The 16,319-nt window shown below is 33.8% G+C and overlaps 1 protein-coding gene across 12 annotated transcripts in view; it reads left to right on the top strand.

The window, feature by feature from the left end:
• Window positions 1–6,021, top strand: part of LOC144002254 (RIMS-binding protein 2-like) — a 62,536-nt gene extending 56,515 nt beyond the window's left edge. For all 12 annotated transcript variants that reach the window (XM_077497300.1, XM_077497305.1, XM_077497306.1 and 9 more), the window contains one exon: window positions 2,136–6,021. In XM_077497300.1, coding sequence (XP_077353426.1) covers window positions 2,136–2,360 — 225 coding nt within the window. In that variant the 3' untranslated portion in view covers window positions 2,361–6,021. The remainder of the gene's footprint in view (window positions 1–2,135) is intronic.
• Window positions 6,022–16,319: the final 10,298 nt, after the last annotated feature.

Below are 16,319 nucleotides of genomic sequence, written 5' to 3' on the forward strand. Positions count from 1 at the left end.
CTAACAACTCCTCCCCCCTTGCTCCGTCACCGTCGGGAATAAAAGGGGGCGACCAAAACGAAAAGCAATCGAGTGTAACACCTTTCTGAGTCTCAGAGAAAGGAAGAAGCAAAGCCTGACATGGACAGAAAGAGGATAGACTCTGCGGGGAAGGGGAGTGGGGGTTCTTGCATGCATTGAGGAGGCTCAACTCATTTCCTTCCATTTGTACCTCTTTGCACTGAAACACAAAAATCTCATTGTGGTTATTGTGTATGGCAACAATAATGACAAGTGCTTTAATAACACCTAACTGCTACACTGGTAAAAAAAAAAATCATTTGAGGAAAAAAAAAAAAAAAAAATGCATGCCTTTTTCATAATGGATCCATTTTCTAATGACTCTTGACTGTTGTGTTTCCCGAAAAGAGGCTTTGTTTCTTTTATGTATGTTGCACACACATCAATCTATTTTTCAGCTCTGTTTGAGGCCAAAATTAACTGCAGCACTGAGACATCCGAACTGTATTGTTACAAAGGAACAATAAAGGAAATGAGAAGAAAAAAAAATTGGATATTAAAAACCTTCTTTTGGCGCTCTCTGTGTTGTTGTGTGTGTCAATGTTTTCATTGTGGTGCATTGTGGTCTGTGGGTTCTTTCTGATGGTGACTTACGCTGCTACATTTTCTTCCTTTTTGTTTTCATTTCCCCCCCCTCTCACCCCGCTTTCCGACAATAAGAAAAAAAAACTGAGAGAAACTGTTCATCTCACATCATTTGCCCCTGTACAGTAAGTCAGCAACTTGAGATACCAAACTAGCAGCTCTAATGCACGCCAGCTTGAGGTTACAGAGGGTTTTTTTTTTTTCTTTTTTTTAAGTGTAATAATGTCCTGTTGAATTTAAAAATAGTGCAAAGGAAGAGTGTGTCAAGCTAACGCATTAGAATACAAGCCTGGTATCTACAGTTGTGTCCCTGGTATAGGTGTTGTACTTGATAAGACTGTTTGTTCCCTCTTGGCCGACTGGTGGTGGACTCCTCTTCCTCAGTATTTCTATTCTACCACATTTGCACATTGTCTTTTTGTTCAAACATTCGGATAGTGATGGAAAAATGAAGCTTCATGAAGCACTTGTGATATTTTTTCGATTTGTCGAGATGGTGCCATCTAAAGGAGTCCAAAAATATCACAAGTGCTTCATGAAGGGTTGTATAGAACGCGAGTCAGCCGGGTCACCTTTTAGAACGCCCCGTTTTAGCATATGAATAGAAACTATAACAGAGGGGAGGGGAAAAAAACAACAACCCCAGGCTAAGTTCATGTAAGGAGAGCACAGTTTTGATTTAAAATCCTCAGCAAACAGGCACACATTAACACACGCAAACAGGTGGGTAAAAAATAACCCAAATTGGGTTAAAACTGGACTGGCCCAACTTTTGGGTTATTCAATTGACCCAAAAGTTGCGTCAAATGAATAACCCACAAAATAACCCCAAAATTGGGTTGCTTTGTGGATCTTTAATTTAATTTGACCCAACTTGTGGGGCTGAATCTTTTTTGTTTTCTAACTTTTTGGGTTCAATAACTAAGTCAGTTCTTTTTTTTTTTTTGACCCAATTCAATTGGGTTATTGAATTAATCCAAAAAGTTGTGTCAAAACTAAATTAATAACCCACATAACAACCTAAAAAAATGGGTTGCTTTGTGGGTTATTAGTTTAGTTTTGACCCAACTTTTTGGGTCAAATAACTCAAAAGGTTGGATCGGTCCATTCTTGACACAATTTGGGTTATTTTTGACCCAACTGATTTTAGAGTGCATGGCACACAGACAAGCAGATGTGGAAGTGCTCAATCACTAAAAACAGTTGGTTCTTTTTTTTTTTTTGGACGCAATTTGGTTTATTTTTGACCAAACTGTTTTGGAAGTCCACTGGGATAGGTTCCGACCCCAAGTGATAAATATAGATACAACTGGAAGTTTTATGGACATGAGAAGCCGGACCCAATCACGCTGTAAATTTTGAAATCTTAAGGATATGGCAACGTCACTTGAAATGAGCACTACATAAGAAAACCAAGTTGTGTTCCCACGTAGACAACATTCTACTGTCCAACACTTCCTTGCTTCCCTCCCCATCGCCTCTCTCCTCAGATCACGACGGAAACCCCCGTTGATAACGACGTCACACCCGTCCGCGCGCCCTCCCCCATCGTACGCCCGCTGCTGCCGGGCACCATGAGGCCCCTCAGCCCGACCCGGGGACACCCCAGTCTGCCCCTGGACCCCCGCGACCCTCAAGATTTTGCAAACAAGAAGAAGAAAGGACTCCTTTCCAAGGGGAAGAAGTTACTCAAGCGACTTTCCCCTGCCAAATAATATCCGACATGTACAATATAGCCACTCGACATTCTGATGTTTTCTCCAGGACTGATTATCGTTCAGTTCTTCTGTAATCCAAATCAATGATGTTCTTGTATAGTGCCAAAATCATGACCACAAAAAAAAAAAAGACAAACATTACTGTGATGTATTTTAAATCAAGAGATTGTTTTCATGATGTGTATTTGAATCTTTTTTTTTTTTTTGTAGTTGTAGAAACTATTACATTCTTTCATGCAGGGTACCTGGTAAAGGTTATATACTGTGTACAGTATGTTTCGGATGGGAACAGGTTGAAAAAGACAATACTGGAAGTGATGCAAGCTGCTAACACAAAAGGGCTCTATTTTTGTGACTGGCGTAAAATTCAGCATGTGAATTTCGCAGATGTGCGTATAGACCCCATTTCTGTGTCCACCAGTGGGATGATTTAGAAAATATAACAACATTAATAGTCCATGAACTGATTTCTTCACTGATTCAAAGGGTTCCGAATTGGAAAACACGCCTTACGCCGATACAAAAATCAGGATACGCTGTCTACAAAATAGAGCCCAACGGCTTTATTTAGTGCAATATTGTATACAGGTGGTAGCGATTGTGATTTGGAAAATTTCTTGGAATTGGGTTGAAATCATGAAGAATTCATGCAAAAAGAGCTTTTGGAGCACCAGGCGAGCCTCTCAGTGGCCTTTACCAAAACAGCATAAGTGTGATCTTACTCGTTTCAGTTAATTTTTCATCCTTGTTAGTCAAATCTTAACAGTTGGGTCCATAATTATGCCATCATTTTAATCATTTGGCCTCAGTACACTACCACAGTACACCGACTTGACTTTCCCATTATTCGAATACAAGTTGACCTTGGTTTCATCTGACAAAAAAATAAGAGACATTTTATTTGGAATGTTGCCAGTCATTGTTTACATTGTGATAAGGCTTAATGACGTCGTCATTGATCAGATCAGTCAATTACGACATTGCAACCAAAATGCAATACATCGACCGATCAGGTGGATGTAACGTCTACTGCGATGTTTTATTTTGTTGATTCGGGGACTTTTTGTTACCTTATTTGGCTTGCATTGAAATACGTGGACGTGATATGGATCCCAGTCAAAATGTGACTAAAAATCCAATTCCTACATATAACTCATTTGCTCCCAAAACGCATAAATACGTTCTATTTTAAATGTTTGAAGTGACCCAAAGACGTATTTATACGTTTTTTTGTTTTTGTTTTTTATGATTTTCTATGCTAGAGCATAAAGAAGGCTTTGATGCAGCCTCTCAACTGAAGAGAATGATTGGAGCAATGGTAGTTACTACAAAAACGGCCAGCAGGTGGCAGCAGAGTATAAGAGATCAACCAGGTACATGTTGCAAAAGGCTCTTTTCTCCACTATTTTAAACAGACTTGTGAATAATGATGAAACTTAGCTACATTCTCATACTAATTGCTGCAAAACAGAAACAGATACAAATATATATTCATCTTTTTCCTGATGAAAGCAGAGACTCTAATCTTTCTTTTTGTAGGTTCCATGTTTTTATAACAATAGAACACAATATTCTGTGGGTCTTGCAAAATTCAGTTAAAATGGCTGGGAGCGAATGAGTTAAAAATGGTTATAATATAAATTGAATTCCTTAAAACAGTCATCACCATGTCAACTTAAAATCAAAATCACACCTTGTTTAATTTCAAATCCAGTTTTGTGGATAATGGAAGCCAAATGATTTTAGAAAATATTTTTTGGACTAAACTATTTTTGTTGGCATAGGAAGGCATGTCGTTGATGCAAAATGTCTTTTTGTTTTATACAAAGTTGTTTTGCACCTTTCGTTTTTGTTTTCATGCTTAAAGACGAAGTCAAGTCAAAAATATTCTTTACGATATGTTCTATGTGGCCCAACTCGTCTTAACACAGCATTCTTACTAATGTTTTGTTTGCGTAATATGAATTAAGCTGCAAAATACACCCATCAGGGGGCGGCCATTTTGTCACTCGACTGAAAATGACATCACAGTTGCTCAGGTTCTGAGGTAACGACCAATTAGAGCTCAGCTTGTGAACGTCACATGACCAAAGTCAGAAAACAGGTGAGCCGTGATTGGTCGTTACCTCAGAGAAACTATGATGTCATTTTCAGTCAACAGCATGTGGCAAAATGGCCGCCCCAGAGATGGATAAAAACTGGTGGATTTTGCTGCTTAATTCAAATTTCATGAACACAATATTAATCAGAATAGCATGTTTAGATTAATGGGGGAGAATAGAACATATTGTAAAGAAAAATGTACTTGGCTTTAAAATTGAGCGCTCATGTTGTCATGGGATATTACAATCACGCACTCATATTGTCATAATAATAGCAAAATATATCATATAAGCAAAAGGCCACGTTAAAACCTCGTTAAAAGGACAAATCAAAATGGTTGGTTGTTGTGTGGATAAAAAAAAAAAAAAATCACTTCTTTTACACAAGTGAACTTTTTCTAGCTGATATTTACAATTATGTACAGATCATGTATGTTTGTACTTGCACATTCGGACTTACGCAGCATTTTCTTTATTCCAGTGATCATAAAGTGCAGTTTGAACGTAAAATCAATTTAATTTGGATGGTTCACTGCTTTCGAATATTAATACTAGCCATTGTCTTGGTGAAATTTAGTGGACATCTCGAGTGTTGTTTTAGCGTGCTTATTTAAATACATGATGTTATAACATTTAACACATATATCCATTGCCTGAGCTTCACAAGCTTTTGGTAATGTGACGTCATTGGATTTGTATTCACAAATTGATGTGAAAGCAAATTAAACTTACCAACTGTAGGGGGAGCCCCAGAGCAAAGTTCATTAAATCATTTTTGTACACTGTAAACAAATGTCAATTGTCACACCAGTATTGAATGAAAACTTTGAAATCTTTTTTAAATTTCAAGATATATGAATTTGAAATTAATCCACCATAACATAACTCAGAGGTTCTTTATTTCGTGTACCCACAAAAAATATTCATGTCCATACTGCTTTTTGACAGCAGGATCTACATATACATTGCAAAAACTTGCCAATCAAAGGCAATATGGCAATCAATCGATTGATTCATTAATTAAGATCATTGCCATGTAATGATTTTAAATAAGATGTATGAGTCAAAAATAAATTAGTGCAGACATTCAAGTGTATTTATCTCAAACTCCAAACAGATCAATTCATATATTCATTTACTAATGACTAATGACACCTGTATTGATTTGTTCCATAACGGTTTGATTCCCATTGAGTGGCCTGCAAAGTATAACAATAATAGTTATGATAATAATTCAATTATGAATGGGTGTTTTGGTGTGAACGCTGTTGTTTTGTACTCGGATCCATTTGTAGATCATTTTAAAATGTTTCTACTTGATTTTATGACCGCCTTTTATCAGCGAACTGAGTTGACTAAAAGAAAATATCGCAAACATTCTCATAGTGTCTTTGGAAATCAGATGTATAGTCCACCGTATGTGCTATCTTTGTGAAGTTGTAGAGAAAATATAAAAGAAGAAGTTATTGGGCAGTATTTATGGTGATTGTGTGGGTATGCATGTGGGGAAAAAAAGCTGACTTTTATAACCTGAATAAATTTGATATTTTGTAAAATGTTTGCATGTATTTGTGTAAGCTGCATGTGGTTTACGGAACTGGAAAATTGGCTTTTTAATGGATGGTAAAGAAATTGTTTGGTCATGCTAACTTCGTTAGCTTCTGATGAACGCGGTGTTCCATGCAATACAAGGAAAACTAATGAAACTACTACAATTGAAAATACATTTTTGTTAAAATTTCGTAAACTAACTATAATTCTTACAGCAAATGTGTCCTTTGTTGTCATTATTTTCAAATAATATCATACATGAGATTTTGAAGTTCATTTTAGGTGTGTTTGTTTCTGTATTAGAAGAAGGAAGGCTAAAGAGTCATTTGAACAAATACTCAATATATTTTTTTTTTAAAAATACGCAAAATGAAACATTTTCAAAATAATAAAAACCTACTCTTAAAAACTAATTAAAACTAAATTAAATAAACAAAAGTCAAAACAAAATAAAAAGTAACTAAAAAGCCAAAAATTTAATCCTGGTTCCCTGCATGTGCCACATAGTTTTTTTGCTGTTGAAAAAAACAAAACACAAAACAAACAACCTCCAAAAATTGTTTAGGTTTGCCTGTAAAGATTGTAGTTTGTAATTTCACCACCTGATGGCACTCTGCACATATTTCAAGAACTAGCCTGGCAAGTGGCAACCTTTACTGAGTCACATACATCACCAAACAAAAACGTAATGAAGTAAAATAAAACAATACATAGAAATTGTGATGATTTCACATTCATTTTCTCACAAATGCACTTATTGTGAAATCTGGGCTTTATTCTGATGTCTGAATGGGAACGGGTGGATTCGACCATCTAGTGAGGACTTCACTGTTCTGGCTGTCAATGGCATAAATAGATAAACAAAAATACATTTTTTGTAGAAAAGTAATATTTTTGAGGGTTAAATTTTGGATAATATCCCACACTAGGCATACACTTGACTTGATCTTTGTCTGTGGCTGTACTGCATTTACTTTTAACTCTCCATGAAATCACTCTACAGCAGGTTCACTTGATTAGTCTGTACTTTAGCACTTATATAAAAGGGCATGTAAAAACCTTACTATACATGGTGTTTTTTTTCCTTAAAAAAAAAAAAGACACATGGTCTTCTTTTTAAAAATGCTTTACTATACACGTAAAAAAAAAAATAAAAATCCTGACTATACATGTTTTTTTTATTTTTTTTTATTCTTTTAACACCCCTTACTAAATACATGGTAATAAAAACAGACTTTACGATACATGGTCGTTTAAAAAAAACAACAACAACAAAAAAACGCCTTACTAGATAGTCAAACTTTTTTTTAAATAATGACCATGTATAGTAAGGCGTCTTAAAAAATATAATAATATGACCATGTTTTTTTGTTTTTGTTTTTTAAGAAAAAAAAAATCACCTGACTCAGAGAATTTTGAGACGGTCAATTGTCATTTTGACTGCTAATGCGAAAAATATGCAGTTTGCGTCAAATTTCTTGGCCCTCTGGGGCCCCCTGTTGGCTAAGGCGCCCCAAGCAATTGCCTGCCTAATGATAAATAAACTACGTCTGAGTTATATCCTGTTTTGCTCTTGCTAAGTTAAACCATGTAATATTGCGGTTCCTTTCTTGCATCTTATGTAACTGCACTGCACCCACTTCTTCGTCCGCTTACCTGCTGGCTCTTTTATTCACCCCTCCTCACGTCCCCCGAGGGTCAAGTTGAAACTTCTTGCCAGCTGTAAGCTCTCCATCACTCACCTGCCAGCTAGCCCACCATCAGAGGGGGACACCAGGAGACATCCATCTTCCCCATGCCCTTTCTGAATATTTCACAAAAGCGCTCGTTTGGGCCCATCACAGCAACGACGTCATGTAATTTGATTTTGATACGCCGACAGACCTTAGCAAGTGTGATGGCTCTCTTGAAAGTTGGACGTATTTGTTTTCTTGACACTGCGACGCTTAAGTGGCACAGCGTCGCATTAAAAGCGACGTTATGAGGCCGAGCCTTAAACGCCACACTTACTTTGCATATTTTAATGACTGTTTGCTTGCATAATGTATGTTACCTTTCCTCCAGTGCATATATTTCATTTTAAAGGCCCCAGGGTGAAAATAACCTTTTTGGGCCACCGCTGACCCATGTCCCCTTTCCACTGCTTTTCTTACATTATGTGCCTGCTGTGCGCATTCTTTTGACCTTCTAGTGCAGTGAAAGCCTACACATTCATTATATTGTTTCATTCCAGCTACTGGAAACCAAACGGAATCTTGACAACTTGCCAGCGCATATAAGATAAACAACAGTGATATCAGAACACATTTATACATGTTAAAACTTATTTTCCATATTTTCATGGATCAATGATTTAAGCTGGTATAAAGTGTTTTCTTTATTATTATTATTATTATTATTATTATTATTATTATTATTATTATTATTATTATTATTATTATTATTATCATTATTATTATTATTATTATTATTATCATCATCATTATTATTATTAATAATAATAATAAGAATAAGAATAATGATGATGATGATGATAATAATAATAATAATAATAATAAGATCAGAGTTGAAGTAAAAGAATCATATCATATATCATGTCATAAATTTTATTTCCTGAGGGTCATTTTTCCTCAATAAAATATTCTACATAAAATAAATTTCCCCCGAAACATTTACAGAAGCCTCATGTCAACTTCATAAAATTATTTTACTCATTTTAATTTAGTATTTTAAGTTAGCATTCGTACAAAAAAGTACTTTTGTTTCACTTTTCATGCTTAGTTGTGCGATATAGAAAATATATATTATATTAAATGAATAATTTTTTTTTAATTTTATTTTTTATTTTGTATTTTTTTTAGTTTATATTGACATATTGAGAATATAGACATACCAGTATTACATTTTAAATGCAATATTACATGCTTGGAGCACATCTGACTTCATGCACCTTAGTGTGTAGATAGATGTGCTATTATTCTATTCTATTCTATTCTATTCTATTCTATTCTATTCTATTCTATTCTATTCTATTCTATTCTAGTTTGTCATCATAAACAGGATAATCCTGCAAATCCTGTTGCTATACGTAAATAATGCTGACAGTGCCCTCCTTCTTCAATAGTAATTTCTCATCTGGATTACTGTCAGTAAAGGTTAATAGAGTGGTTAATCATACAGTGACCTGTCTGTGAACTTGACTATCAGGGGCCGGTCATAGTTGCAGATGTCAGACGGGAAGGTGAAAAGCTCCTCTGTGGACTTAATAGAACCTTTTTAGGGGAATTTGACCGCTTATATAAATAAGTCGGGTTGATGTGCAGTGAGAGAAGATTCTTTAAATAAACATGACCCTTGTGGCTTCTGCTCTGGAATTGATTTGGAATGTCACTGGACACTATAGAGAAGAGTGCATGCATGCCAGTGACAAAAGAACAAGAGGAAACAGTTGCAATATGTAGTTTGGGAAGGTGCTGACACAGGAGACTGCGGCTGCTGTGTTTAGTTTCAAACTTTCTTCGTTCACTAAAGTTTATATGTAGTTAATCGTAAGTCAGAAAAAAAAGAAAAAAACTTTTGATACTGCTGAACTTTTTGTTTTGCTTTGGTCTTCTAATTTGCTCCTGCTGTATTCATCTTTGGTTTGATGATGAATGGTGCAAGAACTGTGCAGATTCTGCATTTTGGGAAAATTATGGTAAAATAAAAAATAAATAAATAAAAAAAGAGCACGTGCACAATAGGGGTGAACTTTGTTTTCATTGCAGCGCTTGAATTTAAAATTGGAACAGGTACTTAATTGTGTCAATGTTGATTGAGCTTTTTACCTCACCGTCCTTTTTAAAACTCAACTTAGTCCAAAAGTAAGCCAACAGAAATGGAAGGTTCCTATTTTTCCTTAGGAAAAAAACATTTCTCCTGTCTGGTCTGCTTTAGGCTTGAGCAGTGTGAAGATGTCAAGGCCAGCAATGCCTTCTATGCTGGCCTATCTTGAAGCACTGACCCACAATAGGGCCACGTTGGGGTACTTGCATGTTGGGGTACTGGCACATTGGAAGCAGAATTTTTTGAAAATGCCATGATAAACCTACACGTGGATTTTTTTTTTTTTTTTTTTCGCCAGGTGTGATGAGTGTGTCAAGCTCAATGGGTTTTGGTGATTGTTAAGATCTGGAAAAATCAGAAAAAAAACGAAAAAAAAAAAAACGCCTTACTATACATGGTCTTTTTTTGGAAAAAAAACAAAAACAAAAAAACGCCATACTATACATGGTCGTTTGAAAAAAACAAAACAAACAAAAACACGCCATACTATACACATGGTCGTTTGAAAAAAAAAACAAACGCCTTACTTTACATGGTCGTTTTAAAAAAAACAAAAAACAAAAAAAAAATTCCATACTATACATGGTCGTTTGAAAAAAAAACAAACAACGCCTTACTATACATGGTCGTTTTTTTTTTTTTTGTGTTTTTTTTTAAAAAAGGCCATACTATACATGGTCGTTTCAAAAAGCAAAAAACAAAGCGCCATACTATACATGGTCGTTTAAAAAAAACAAAAACAAAACAAAACCGCGCCATACTATCCATGGTCGTTTGAAAAAAAACAACAACAAAAAAAAAAACAAAATGCCTTACTATACATGGTCGTTTTTTTTTTTTTTTAAATCCGCCATTCTATACATGGTCGTTTGAAGAAAAAAAAAAAAAAAAAACGGCTTAGTATACGGCTTAGTATACATGCTTGTTTTTGTTGTTGTTTTGTTTACTATACATGGTCGTTTTAAAAAACAAAAACAAAAAACAAAACGCCATACTATACATGGTCGTTTGAAAAAAAACAAAAAAAACGCCTTACTATACATGGTCGTTTTTTTTTTTTTTTTTTTTTTTTTTTAAAGGCCATACTATACATGGTCATTTCAAAAAACAAAAAATAAAACGCCTTACTATACATGGTCGTTTTTAAAAAAAAAAAACAAAACAAAAAAAAACGCAATACTATACATGGTCGTTTCAAAAACCAAAAAATAAAACACCTTACTATACATGGTCGTTTTCTTTCTTTCTTTCTTTTTTTTTTTTTTTTTTTTTAAAAGGCCATAATATACATTGTCGTTTCAAAAACCAAAAAATAAAACGCCTTACTATACATGGTCGTTTTCTTTCTTTCTTTTTTTTTTTTTTTTTTTTAAAAAGGCCATACTATACATGGTCGTTTCAAAAAACAAAACAAAAAACCCGCCTTACTATACATGGTCGTTTTTTAAAAACAAAAAACAAAAACAAAAAAACGCCATACTGTACATGGTCGTTTTTTTTTTTTTTTTTTTTTTTTTTTTTTTTTTTTTTTTTTTTTTTAAAGGCCATACTATACATGGTCGTTTCAAAAAACAAAAAATAAAACGCCTTACTATACATGGTCGTTTTTAAAAAAACAAAAAACAACAAAAAAAAACGCCATACTGTACATGGTCGTTTGAAAAAAAAAAAAAAAAAAAACGCCTTACTATACATGGTGTTTTTTTTTATTTTTTATTTTATTTTATTTTATTTTTTTTTTAAAGGCCATACTATACATGGTCGTTTCAAAAAACAAAAAATAAAACACCTTACTGTACATGGTCGGGTTTTTTTTTTGTTTGTTTTTTTTTGTTTTTAAAGGCCATACTATACATGGTCGTTTCAAAAAACAAAAAATAAAACGCCTTACTATACATGGTCGTTTTAAAAAACAAAAAAAAAAAAACAAACAACGGCATACTATACATGGTCGTTTGAAAAAAAACCCCCGCCTTACTATACATTAGGGGTGTTAAAAAAATCGATTCGGCGATATATCGCGATACTACATCGCGCGATTCTCGAATTGATTCAATAATCGGCAGAATCGATTTTTTTTTAGATTTTTTTATTTTTTATTTTTTATTTTTTAGGATTCACACTTTGAGCATGGAAGAATGTTATATGAACGGAACATTAAGCCTTAATATTTTATTTTAATGCTGTTCAAACATGAAACAGATTACAACCTCTATAAGACTGAAATTTCAGATAAATAAATAATACATTTTCATATAAATCTTACACTCTACAAGCTTACTGATTAGTATTTTCTAAATTTGAATGAAAAAAAATCGCAACAATCGACTTATAAATTCGTATCGGGATTAATCGGTATCGAATCGAATCGTGAGCTGTGAATCGTGATACGAATCGAATCGTCAGGTACTAGGCAATTCACACCCCTAATGTATAGCAAGGCTTTTTTTTTCAGACAAAAAATGACCATGTATAGTAAGGCTTTTTTTTTCGACAAAAAAACGACCATGTATAGTAAGGCTTTTTTTTCTGACAAAAAAACGACCATGTATAGTAACGCTTTTTTTTCTGACAAAAAACGACCATGTATAGTAAGGCTTTTTTTTCCGACATAAAAACGACCATGTATAGTAAGGCTTTTTTTTCCCGACATAAAAACGACCATGTATAGTAAGGCTTTTTTTCCAACAAAAAACGACCATGTATAGTAAGGCTTTTTTTTCCCGACATAAAAACGACCATGTATAGTAAGGCTTTTTTTCCAACAAAAAACGACCATGTATAGTAAGGCTTTTTTTTCTGACAAAAAAAACGACCATGTATAGTAAGGCTTTTTTTTCTGACAAAAAACGACCATGTATAGTAAGGCTTTTTTATTTTTGACAAAAAAACGACCATGTATAGTAACGCTTTTTTTTTCCGACAAAAAAACGACCATGTATAGTAAGGCTTTTGTTTTTCCGACAAAAAAACGACCATGTATCGTAAGGCTTTTTTTTCCGACAAAAAACGACCATGTATAGTAAGGCTTTTTTATTTTTGACAAAAAAACGACCATGTATAGTAAGGTTTTTTTTTTTTTTTTTAAATTCCTAGTCATACTTACTAAACTCATTGCTCCTCTTTCCAGTAAACAGACTAACAGCCCCGTGGTCTAGTGGTAGAGTGTCTACACTCTGACACTGAGCTTGTGGGTTCGATCCCAGGCTTAGTGTAACCAAATGACCATGTATAGTAAGTCTTCTTTTTTCCTACAAAAAAACGACCATGTATAGTAAGGATTTTTTTTCCGACAAAAAAACGACAATGTATAGTAAGGCTTTTTTTCTGACAAAAAAACGACCATGTATAGTAAGGCTTTTTTTTTTTCAGACAAAAAACGACCATGTATAGTAAGGCTTTTTTTTCCGACAAAAAAACGACCATGTATAGGAAGGCTTTTTTTTCTGACAAAAAAATGACCATGTATAGTAAGGCTTTTGTTTTCCTACAAAAAAACGACCATGTATAGTAAGGCTTTTTTTTTCCAACAAAAAAACGACCATGTATAGAAAGGCTTTTTTTTCCGACAAAAAACGACCATGTATAGTAAGGCTTTTTTATTTTCGACAAAAAAACGACCGAATGGAACGAATGGTCGTTTTTTTTTTTTTGTTTTTTTTTAAAATCCTAGTCATACTTACTAAACTCATTGCTCTTCTTTCCAGTAAACAGACTAACAGCCCCGTGGTCTAGTGGTAGAGTGTCTACACTCTGACACTCAGCTTGTGGTTTCGATCCCAGGCTGAGTGTAACCAAATGACCATGTATAGTATACATGGTCGTTTTTTTGTCGGAAAAAAAAAAGCCTTATTATAAATGGTCGTTTTTTAGTCGGAAAAAATAAGACTTACTATACATGGTCATTTGGTTACACTCAGCCTGGGATCGACCCCACAAGCTCAGTGTCAGAGTGTAGACACTCTACCACTAGACCACGGGGCTGTTAGTCTGTTTACTGGAAAGAAGAGCAATGAGTTTAGTAAGTATGACTAGGATTTAAAAAAAAAAAAAAAAAAAAAAAAAAAAAAAAAAAAGCCTTACTATACATGGTCGTTTTTTTGTAGGAAAACAAAAGCCTTACTATACATGGTCATTTTTTTGTTAGAAAAAAAAGCCTTCCTATACATGGTCGTTTTTTTGTCGGAAAAAAAAGCCTTACTATACATGGTCGTTTTTTGTCTGAAAAAAAAGCCTTACTATACATGGTCGTTTTTATGTCGGGAAAAAAAAGCCTTACTATACATGGTCATTTTTTTTGTCGGGAAAAAAAAAACGTTACTATACATGGTCGTTTTTTGTCGAAAAAAAAAGCCTTACTATACATGGTCGTTTTTATGTCAGAAAAAAAAGCCTTACTATATATACATGGTCATTTTTTTTGTCGGAAAAAAAAGCCTTACTATACATGGTCGTTTTTTGTCGGAAAAAAAAGCCTGACTATACATGGTCTTTTTTTTTTGTTGTCGGAAAAAAAAAGCCTTACTATACATGGTCGTTTTTTGTCGAAAAAAAAAGCCTTACTATACATGGTTGTTTTTATGTCGGAAAAAAAAGCCTTACTATACATGGTCGTTTTTTTGTCGGAAAAAAAAAGCCTTACTATACATGGTCGTTTTTTGTCGAAAAAAAAAGCCTTACTATACATGGTCGTTTTTATGTCGGAAAAAAAAGCCTTACTATACATGGTCATTTTTTTGTCTGAAAAAAAAGCCTTACTATACAAGTTCGTTTTTTGTCAGAAAAAAAAGCCTTACTATACATGGTCGTTTTTTTGTCGAAAAAAAAAATCCTTACTATACATGGTCGTTTTTTTGTGGGAAAAAAAAGCCTTACTATACATGGTCGTTTTTTGTCTGAAAAAAAAGCCTTACTATACATGGTCGTTTTTATGTCGGGAAAAAAAAGCCTTACTATACATGGTCGTTTTTTTTGTCGGAAAAAAAAGCCTTACTATACATGGTCGTTTTTTGTCGGAAAAAAAAGCCTTACTATACATGGTCGTTTTTATGTCAGAAAAAAAAGCCTTACTATACATGGTCATTTTTTTTGTCGGAAAAAAAAGCCTTACTATACATGGTCGTTTTTTGTCGGAAAAAAAAGCCTTACTATACATGGTCGTTTTTTTGTCAGAAAAAAAAGCCTTACTATACATGGTCTTTTTTTTGTCGGAAAAAAAAGCCTTACTATACATGGTCGTTTTTTTGTCGGAAAAAAAAGCCTTACTATACATGGTCGTTTTTTTTGTCAGAAAAAAAAGTCTTACTATACATGGTCTTCTTTTTGTCGAGAAAAAAAGCCTTCCTATACATGGTCGTTTTTTTGTCGGAAAAAAAAAGCCTTACTATACATGGTCGTTTTTTGTCGGAAAAAAAAAGCCTTACTATACATGGTCGTTTTTTTGTCAGAAAAAAAAGCCTGACTATACATGGTCTTTTTTTTTTGTTGTCGGAAAAAAAAAGCCTTACTATACATGGTCGTTTTTTGTCGAAAAAAAAAGCCTTACTATACATGGTTGTTTTTATGTCGGAAAAAAAAGCCTTACTATACATGGTCATTTTTTTGTCGGAAAAAAAAGCCTTACTATACATGTTCGTTTTTTTTCAGAAAAAAAAGCCTTAATATACATGGTCGTTTTTTTGTCAGAAAAAAAAGCCTTACTATACATGGTCGTTTTTTTGTCGGAAAAAAAAAAACCTTACTATACATGGTCGTTTTTTGTCGAAAAAAAAAAGCCTTACTATACATTGTCGGTTTTTTGTCGGAAAAAAAAGCCTTACTATACATGGTCATTTTTTTGTCGGAAAAAAAAGCCTTACTATACATGGTCGTTTTTTGTCGGAAAAAAAAGCCTTACTATACATGGTCGTTTTTATGTCAGAAAAAAAAGCCTTACTATACATGGTCATTTTTTTTGTCGGAAAAAAAAGCCTTACTATACATGGTCGTTTTTTGTCGGAAAAAAAAGCCTTACTATACATGGTCGTTTTTTTGTCAGAAAAAAAAGCCTTACTATACATGGTCTTTTTTTTGTCGGAAAAAAAAGCCTTACTATACATGGTCGTTTTTTTGTCGGAAAAAAAAGCCTTACTATACATGGTCGTTTTTTTTGTCAGAAAAAAAAGTCTTACTATACATGGTCTTCTTTTTGTCGAAAAAAAAAGCCTTCCTATACATGGTCGTTTTTTTGTCGGAAAAAAAAAGCCTTACTATACATGGTCGTTTTTTGTCGGAAAAAAAAAGCCTTACTATACATGGTCGTTTTTTTGTCAGAAAAAAAAGCCTGACTATACATGGTCTTTTTTTTTTGTTGTCGGAAAAAAAAAGCCTTACTATACATGGTCGTTTTTTGTCGAAAAAAAAAGCCTTACTATACATGGTTGTTTTTATGTCGGAAAAAAAAGCCTTACTATACATGGTCATTTTTTTGTCGGAAAAA

This window comes from Festucalex cinctus, chromosome 15 (assembly GCF_051991245.1).
Source record: "Festucalex cinctus isolate MCC-2025b chromosome 15, RoL_Fcin_1.0, whole genome shotgun sequence".
NCBI lineage: Eukaryota > Metazoa > Chordata > Actinopteri > Syngnathiformes > Syngnathidae > Festucalex > Festucalex cinctus.